We start from the raw sequence: 8643 nt of genomic DNA, 5'->3' as shown, positions 1-8643 counted from the left end.
GGGATGGGAGTTGGCCCCTGGGGGGGTGACATGGGGCTGGTTTGGGGGGGGGGGGCGGGGAGGGGGTGACAGTGGGGAGGGGGCCTGGGGGTAGCTCAGTGGTTGGGGGGGGTGACATTAAGTAAGGGGGGGCGATGACACGGGAGGGGGTGTGATGTGTGTGTGTGTGTGGGGCATGATGCCATTTGGGGGGGGGGGCGGGGGGCACGGGGGGGGTGGGGAGACCCGATATCGGTGGGGAATCCCGGGGCGGGGTGAGACGGGGGGGGGTCCCGGGAAGGGGGAGGGCATCGCGGGGGGGGTGCGGGGTGTCACACCGTGGCGGGGGGGGGGGGGCGAAAGGACGGGGAGGGGGGGGTGACCCCGCTGGGGGCGGGGCCCGCCCCTCCCGGTCGGGGAGCCCCGCGCCTGCGCGCTGGGCCCTCCCCGCCATCGAAACCCCCCCCTCCCCTCCCCGTCCCGCCCCCCGGTTCCCCCCCCCCCCCTCCCCTCCCCTTCCCTCCCCGGTCCTGCCCGGTGGGGGCGGTGCGGCGGCGGTGCGGCCTAGTCCGATGGTGAGGCGCGCGGCCGATGGCGGCCCCCTTTCCTCCTTCCCCCCTCCCGCCGCCCCCCCAACCTCCACCGGCCCCCCTCCGTGTGGGAGGGGAGGGCCTAGTCCCCGTCCCCTCCCGTACCTGCCGCGGCCCCTCCGCGCTCCGCTCCGCGCCGCCCGCCGCACCGATAAGTTTTACAAACAGCCGCGGCCCCGGGGCGCCCCCCCCCCTTTCCTCGGCCGCCGCCGACGACCCGGAACCGGAAACGCCCACCTTCCCGCCCCTCTCCCGGGATGGGGGGGGGAGAGAACCACTTCCGGCGTGGGGCTGGAGCTGGGGCCGGGCGTGGGGGGGGCGCGCCACGCATGCGCAACGCCGCCGCCTGACACCGCCCCCCCCACCCTCCCCCCCCCGCGGAGCCGCCATCTTGGGGCCGGGCTAGTTGCCGTGGCAACGGGCTCCGGGGTGGCGGTGAGGCCTAGTCCGGGCCGGCGGGGCCGACCCCCGATCCCCGACTCCCCCCACCCCGATCCCGGGCCCCGCTGCCCGCCCCGCTTCCCCCGGGGGAGCCCCCTCTACCTTCTTGCCGCCGGGGAGGGGGGGTGCCCCGCTCTTATTGCCCCCCTCCCCCCCCTCGTTGTTCCCCCACCCCGGGGTAGGCCTGACCCCCCCCATTGCCCCTGGGGGGTGTGTGTGTGTTTTACCCCCCTGAGGGGGCCCATTCCGCCGTGACCCCCCCCCCGGGGGGCTTGTCCCCTCCTTCCTCTGTCCCCTTTCCCCCCCCCCCACCCCGGGGCAGACCCATGGCGGGGGGGGGGGGGGGGGGGGGGCAAACAGGGTCTGCTCCGCCCCCCCCGCCGATGGGGACAGGCCTGTCCTCAGCGGGGGGGTCTGGGTGTCCCCCTGGCATGGCCGGGGGTGACAATGCTGGTGTGGCCCCCCCCTCCCATGTTGTCCCCTAATAGGCCACATCCACGTCCCTGTTGTGGTGGGGGGAAGGGGGGGGGGACAGCGCTGGGGGGGACGACACTGCCTGGTGATTGTCACCCCTTCCCTCTCCCTGTGACACCCCCCACAGGGGGGCATTGTCCCCCCCTGTGCCACCCCCTGCCTGGTCCCCAGACACCCCCTGGCAGGGGACAGGGACAGCTTTAGCAGGGGGGGACAGCTTTAGAGGGGGGGACACAGAGCTTTAGTGGGGGGACACAGAGCTTTGGGGGGGGACACAGAGTTTGGGGGGGGGGACAAAGCTTTAGGGGGGGGACAGAGCTCGGGGGATGGACAGCTTTGGGGGGGGTACAGAGCTTTAGTGGGGGGACACGGAGCTTTGGGGGGGACACAGAGCTTTGGGGGGGACACAGAGCTTTAGGGGGGGGACACAGAGTTTTGGGGGGGACAAAGCTTTGGGGGGGACAGAGCTTGGAGGGGGACACAGAGCTTTTGGGGGGACAGAGCTTGGGGGAGACAGCTTTGGGGGGGGACACAGCTTGGGGGGGGACACAGAGCTTTGTGGGGGGGACAGAGCTTTAGGGGGATGACAGAGCATGGGGGGGGACAGAGCTTTGGGGGGGGACACAGAGCTTTGGGGGGGGACAGAGCTTTAGGGGGATGACAGAGCATGGGGGGGGACAGAGCTTTGGGGGGGGACACAGAGCTTTGGGGAGGGACAGAGCTTTAGCGGGGGGACAGAGCTTTAAGGGGGGGACACACAGCCTTGGGGACCCCCCCCCGGGGCTGTTCCTTTAAGAGTGGCTTCTGGCCACTTTGTACTTTGTCCCTTGTCCCCTCCTCAACGACTACGTGGCCCTGGAGGAAAATTCCCATCGAGGTGAGACCCAGGGATTGGGGGGGGGGGGGGAGGTGTTGGGGGGACACCCCCACCCCCAACCCTGGGATGTCACAGCATGGGGGGGGTGACGGTCACCCTGTAGGTGACAGGGACCGGGGGTGATGGCGGAGAGCGAGGAGCTGGAGCATCCAGGGCTGGATAAAGCCGGCGGGGAGGAATTCCTCCGGGAAGCCCTCCAGATCCTGCTGGAGGAGGCCGTGAGGAAGGGGACGGATGTCACCCAAAAGGTGGGTGACAGCCCGAGGGAGGGGGACAGGGGACTGTCCCCCTGGTTGGGGACCCCATCCTGTATGTGTGTGTCCCTGTCCCCGTGTCCCCGCAGGTCTGCGAGTGGAAGGAGCCGGAGGAACTGCGGGAGCTGCTGGATCTGGAGCTGCGGAACCAGGGGGAGAGGAGGGAGAGGCTCCTGGAGCGATGCCGGGACGTCATCCGCCTCAGCGTCCGCACCGGTCAGATCCCCCAACACCAGTTTGGCCCAGTTCAGCCCCAGTCTGACACCAGTTCAACTCCAGCCAGCCCTGTTTCGGTCCAAACCCATCCCATTTTGGTCCAAACCCATCCCATTTTGGCCCCAGCCCATCCTGTTTCAGCCCCAGCTGGTCCCAGTTCAGCTGGTTCTGGCCCCACTTGGCCCCAGCTGATCCCAGTTTGGTCCCAGTTCAGCCCCAGTCTGGCACCAGTTCAACCCCAGCCAGCCCCATTTTGGTCCAAACCCATCCCATTTTGGCCCCAGCCCATCCTGTTTCAGCCCCAGCTGGTCCCAGTTCAGCTGGTTCTGGCCCCACCTGGCCCCAGTTGATCCCAGTTTGGTCCCAGTTTGGTCCCAGTTTGGCCCCAGCTGATCCCAGTTTGGTCCCAGTTTGGCCCCAGCTAGTCCCGATTCAGCCCCAGCCAGCCCCATTTTGGTCCAAACCCATCCTGTTTTGGCCCCAGCTGACCCTGGTTCAGCTGGTTTTGGCCCCACCTGGCCCCAGCTAGTCCCAGTCTAGTCCCAGTTCGGCCCCAGCTAGTCCCAGTTCGGCCCCAACTGGTCCCAGTTTGGCCCCAGCTGGCCCCAGTTCAGCTGGTTTTGGCCCCACCTGGCCCCACTTGGTCCCAGTTCGGTCCCAGTTCAGACCCAGCTAGTCCCAGTTCAGACCCAGCTAGTCCCAGTTTGGACCCAGCTGGTCCCAGTTCAACCCCAGCCATCCCCGTTTTGGTCCAAACCCACACTGTTTTGGTCCAAACCCATCCCATTTTGGAACCAGCTGGTCCCAGTTCAGCTGGTTTTGGCCCCGGCCAGTCCCAGTTGATCCTAGTTTGGTCCCAGTTCGGTTCCAACTGGTCCCAGTTTGGACCCAGCTGGTCCTGGTTCAGCTGGTTTTGGCCCCAGCCGGCCCCAGTTTGGATCAAGCCGGCCCCAGTTTGGATCAAGCCGGTCCCAGTTCAGCCCCAGACAGCCCCATTTTGGTCCAAACCCATCCCATTTTGGCTCCAGCTGGTCCCAGTTCAGCTGGTTTTGGCCCCAGACAGCCCCAGCTGGTCCCATTTCGGCCCCAGCTGGTCCCAGTTCAGCTGGTTTTGGCCCCAGCCAGCCCCAGCTGGTCCCAGTTTGGACCCAGCCGGTCCCAATTCAGCCCCAGCTGGTCCCATTTTGGCCCCAGCTGGTCCCAGTTCAGCTGGTTTTGGCCCCAGCCAGCCCCAGCTGGTCCCACTTTGGACCCAGCTGGTCCCAATTCAGCCCCAGCTGGTCCCATTTTGGCCCCAGCTGGTCCCAGTTCAGCTGGTTTTGGCCCCAGCCAGCCCCAGTTGGTCCCAGTTCGGCCCCAGCCAGTCCCAGTTCAGCCCCAGCCGGCCCTGTTTTGGCCCCAGCCCATCCAGTTGGTCCCAGTTTGACCCCAACTAGTCCCAGTTTGGCTCCAGCTGGTCCATCATGTCCCCATTCATGTCCCCATCCCACAGAGGGGTCCATCATGTCCCCACACGTGTTCCTGTCACACACATGGCTCCATCACATCCCCACGCGTGTCCCTGTCCCATACAGGGGTCCATCTCGTCCCCACATGGGTCTGACACATCCCCACGCGTGTCCCCATCCCACACACGGGTCCACCACGTCCCCACGTGTGTCCCTGTCCCACACATGGGTCCATCTCGTCCCCACATGGGTCTGACATGTCCCCACGCGGGTCTGACATGTCCCCATGTGTGTCCCCGTCCCACACATGGCTCCATCATGTCCCCACGTGTGTCCCCATCCCACACGCAGGTCCATCACGTCCTCACATAGTTCCATCACGTCCCCATGTGTGTCCCCATCCCACACATGGCTCCATCACATCCCCACATGGATCTGACACGTCCCCACGCATGTCCCTGTCCCACACGCGGGTCCCCCCACATGGTTCCATCACGTCCCCACGCGTGTCCCCATCACACACATGGCTCCGGAGGTGGCCCCTCTCCCACAGGTGCCAGTTGCCCCCTCGCGGCAGTGTCCCCAGTGCTTGACTGCCCGTGGTGACTTGAGGGAGGAGGGGGGTGGCTCCTGTCCCCTTGCCTCTCACGCTGTCCCCATTGTGTGTCCCCCCCCCAACCCCCAGGTCACCCTCGCTTCTTCAACCAGCTCTTCTCCGGCCTGGACCACCATGCGCTGGCCGGACGCTTCATCACCGAGGCCCTCAACACCAGCCAGTACGTGCCCCAAAATTGGGAGGGAGGGGATTGGGGGGGGATGTGCGTGTGGGTGCCGTGTGTTGTCCCCCCCCTCCTCCAAGGGGTGCCGTGTGTGTGTGTGTCCCCCCCCTGTAGATACACCTACGAGATCGCCCCGGTGTTCGTGCTGATGGAGGAGGTGGTCCTGGCCAAGCTGCGGGAGCTGGTGGGATGGAGCAGTGGCGATGGCATCTTCGCCCCGGGTAACCCCCATCCTTCCCGGTGCTTCCTCCTCGTCCCCTGTCCCCCCGGTGGTGGCTTGTCACCCCCCTGTCCCTATCGTCATTGTGTCCCCCCCCTCTCCTTCCCCTACCCCCTTTACTTTGGCAGGAGGCTCCATCTCCAACATGTACGCCATGAACGTGGCCCGTTTCCACCGCTTCCCGGAGAGCCGGAGGAAGGGCAACTGGGCTCTGCCACCCCTGGCCCTCTTCGCCTCCCAGGAGGTGGGACGGGGGGGACAAGGAGGGGACGGGGTTTGGGGGACAAAGATTTGGGGTCTGACCCCCAGTTTTTGACACACCCCCCGCCCTGTCTCCCAGTGCCATTACTCCATCCAGAAAGGAGCCGCCTTCCTGGGCATCGGCACCGACAACGTCCGCCTGGTGGGCACCGACCCGGGGTGAGTGTGACAGGGGTGACACCCCCCCCTCACGCCCCCCGCCCCGTGTCCCCAACCCGCCAGAGGTGTCATCAGTCCCTGTCCCCAGGGGGAAGATGGTCCCCGAGGAGCTGGAGAGGGAGATCCAGAGGGCCAAGGCTGAGGTGAGGCGGGGTGGGGGGCACGGGGGGGGCTGGGGCAGAGCCATCCACCCAGGGCTCCTCTGTCCCTGTCCCCTATCCCCATCCCAATGTCCCCTGTCCCCTGCCCCATCCCACTGTCCACTGTCCCCTGGCCCATCCCAATGTCCCCTGTCCCTGTTCCCTGCCCCATCCCAGTGTCCCCCACCCCATCCCACTGTCCCCTGTCCCTGTTCCCTGCCCCATCCCACTGTCCCCTGTCCCTGTTCCCTGCCCCATCCCACTGTCCACTGTCCCCTGCCCCATCCCAATGTCCCCTGTCCCTGTTCCCTGCCCCATCCCACTGTCCACTGTCCCCTGCCCCATCCCAATGTCCCCTGTCCGTTCCCTGCCCCATCCCAGTGTCATCTGTCCTTGTCCCCTGTCCCACTCCAGTGTCCCCTGCCCCATCCCAATGTCCCCTGTCCCCCCCCAACCCAGGGCGCCGAGCCGTTCTTCGTCTGTGCCACCTGCGGCACCACGGTCCTGGGCGCCTTCGACCCTCTGGGCAGCATCGCCGACATCTGCCAGCGCCACGGCCTCTGGTTCCACGTGGACGTGAGTCACGGGGGGAGACGTGGAGCTGGCTAGGGGCGGGGAACACAACGACACACGTGTCCCCTGGGAACCCCCCAGGCTGTGTCGTCTTCCTCCCCCCTTCGCCCCCCATCTCCCTCTCCTTCCCTTCCAGGCAGCCTGGGGCGGCAGCGCCCTCCTCTCCCCAAAACACCGGCACCTCCTGGCCGGCATCGAGAGGTGAGTAACCCCCCCACCCCGCTCCCAGTGCCCACAAAACGGGCTCAAAACTCCCCGTTTCAGGACTGGGGACCCCCCCTCTCTCCATAACACACCCCCCCCCCCCCCCAAAAAAAAAAAAACCTCTCCTTCAGGGCCGACTCGGTGGCCTGGAACCCCCACAAGATGCTGGCAGTGGGTTTGCAGTGCTCAGCCTTTCTCCTCCGCGACGCCTCCGTAGGTCCCACCACCCCCTTTTTTTAACCCTCCCGCCCCTCAATATGGGGCTGCCCCACATCTCCCTACATCTTCTCTCTCCCCCCCCCCCCAACACAGGGTCTCCTCCAGCGTTGCCACGGCGCCGGGGCCACCTACCTTTTCCAACCCGATAAGTTTTACGATGTCACCTACGACACGGGGGACAAGACCCCCCAGTGCGGCCGGAGGGTGGATTGTCTCAAACTCTGGCTCCTCTGGAAAGCCCTGGGGACACAGGGACTTGCCCGACGCGTGGAGAGGGCCTTCGCCATCACCCGGTGAGCCTTGGGGACACGGGGGGACACACACAGACATGCAAGGCTGTGACACACACCCCCCCCCAAACTCACGGGGGTTCATCTTCTTCCTCTTCTTCCTCCCCAGGTACCTGGCCCAGGAGGTGAAGAGGAGGGAGGGCTTCCAGCTGGTGGTGGAGGTAGGGCTTGGGTGCTGCTTGGGGGGGGGGAGGGGGTTATGTGTGTGTCCCCCCCTCTTAATAACACCCTACGGCCCCAAAATGACCTGCCCTGAGGTTTAAACCCCTGGGGTGGTCCTGAAATGGGGGGGGTGGGGGGCAAACTGGTGCCCCCCCTTCAGCAAAAAGCACCTATTCCAAGGTTTAAACCCCCGAGGTGGTCCCAAAATGGGGATGGGGGTCAAACCGGTGCCCCCCACCTCGGGGGTCTGGGCCTTGGTGGGTGGCGGGAGGGAGGGGCTGTGATCCCTTTCTTCCTCCTCCTCCTCATCCTCCTCCTCCTCTTCCTCCCCCTGCAGCCGGAATTCATCAACCTCTGCTTCTGGTTCGTGCCCCCAAGCCTGCGGGGCCGGGAAGGCTCCCCCGACTACTGGCCCAGGCTGGGCAAGGTGAGTACAGGACCCCCCCCTAGTTAACAAAAAGACCCTTCAAACCACCCCCCCCCCCAGAAAAAAAAACCACACCCTTCAGTCCTGCCCCCGGCGCAGGTGGCCCCCGCCATCAAGGAGAGGATGATGAAGGAGGGCTCCATGATGGTGAGTTACCAGCCCCACGGCCCCAGGGTCAACTTCTTCCGCCAGATCGTCACCAGCCCCCTTGTCACCCGGGGGGACCTGGATTTCTTCCTGGAGGAGATTGAGCGGCTGGGACGGGATCTGTGAGGAACCCCCCCCCCCAAAAAAAATACCCCACTTCCCACCCCCCAGCCCCGAGGAAGAGGAGCAGAGCCCCCTTTTCCACCCTTAAATTAGAATAAAGTTGGGCAAGACTCGGTGCCCACCTCCAAAAATACCTCAATGGGATAGAAACTCTTTTAATTTCCCCCTTTTCCACCCAAAATGGGGCTGGGGAGGGATGGGGGGGGGGGGGGAAGGTGGGAACCCCCTCAGTAATCCCCCTGGAAGCTCTTGGGGGATCATCTTCCTCCCAATCGTCCTCAGCCCCGCTGTCACCAGGGATTTCTTCCTGGAGGAGATGGAGCGGCTGGGATGGGATCTGTAAGGACACCCCCCCCCCCAAAAAAATACCCCACTTCCCACCCCCCCCAGACCTCGCCGGACCCCCCCCAGCTCCGAGGAAGAGGAGCAGAGTCCCCTTTTCCACCCTTAAATTAGAATAAAGTTGGGCAAGACTCGGTGCCCACCTCCAAAAATACCTCAATGGAATAGAAACTCTTTTAATTTCCCCCTTTTCTACCCAAAACGGGGTGGGAGGGGGCAGGTGAGCAAGTGCCCCCCCCCCTCCCCGAGCCCCATTTCCCCCCAGCTCCCACTTTAAATTGGGAATAAATCGGACAGGATTCGGCGATCGCCCCAAAA

At 65.4% G+C, this 8643-nt stretch overlaps 1 protein-coding gene across 1 annotated transcript; it reads left to right on the top strand.

Moving 5' to 3' along the window:
- Window positions 1–2470: 2470 nt before the first annotated feature.
- CSAD (cysteine sulfinic acid decarboxylase) lies at window positions 2471–8109 on the top strand. The gene is made up of 14 exons (XM_074167464.1): window positions 2471–2609; window positions 2705–2831; window positions 4965–5055; window positions 5173–5279; window positions 5407–5522; window positions 5619–5698; window positions 5787–5841; window positions 6298–6414; window positions 6548–6612; window positions 6747–6828; window positions 6928–7127; window positions 7234–7285; window positions 7624–7713; window positions 7813–8109. The coding sequence occupies exons 1-14, from the start codon at window positions 2484–2486 to the stop codon at window positions 7984–7986; spliced, it is 1482 nt and encodes a 493-aa protein (XP_074023565.1). The 5' UTR covers window positions 2471–2483; the 3' UTR covers window positions 7987–8109.
- The last annotated feature ends 534 nt before the right edge of the window (window positions 8110–8643 follow it).

Source organism: Numenius arquata, unplaced genomic scaffold (genome assembly GCF_964106895.1).
Source record: "Numenius arquata unplaced genomic scaffold, bNumArq3.hap1.1 HAP1_SCAFFOLD_1680, whole genome shotgun sequence".
Lineage (NCBI taxonomy): Eukaryota > Metazoa > Chordata > Aves > Charadriiformes > Scolopacidae > Numenius > Numenius arquata.
This window is presented reverse-complemented; position numbering and strand designations above follow the sequence as displayed.

Excerpts from the sequence above, each read along its gene's own strand:
- CSAD (XM_074167464.1), top strand. The coding sequence starts at position 2,484 with ATGGCGGAGAGCGAGGAGCTGGAGCATCCAGGGCTGGATAAAGCCGGC. Across the intron at positions 5,699-5,786 it reads CTGGTGGGCACCGACCCGGG|GGGGAAGATGGTCCCCGAGG; the intron begins GTGAGTGTGACA and ends CCCTGTCCCCAG. Across the intron at positions 6,829-6,927 it reads TTCTCCTCCGCGACGCCTCC|GGTCTCCTCCAGCGTTGCCA; the intron begins GTAGGTCCCACC and ends CCCCCAACACAG.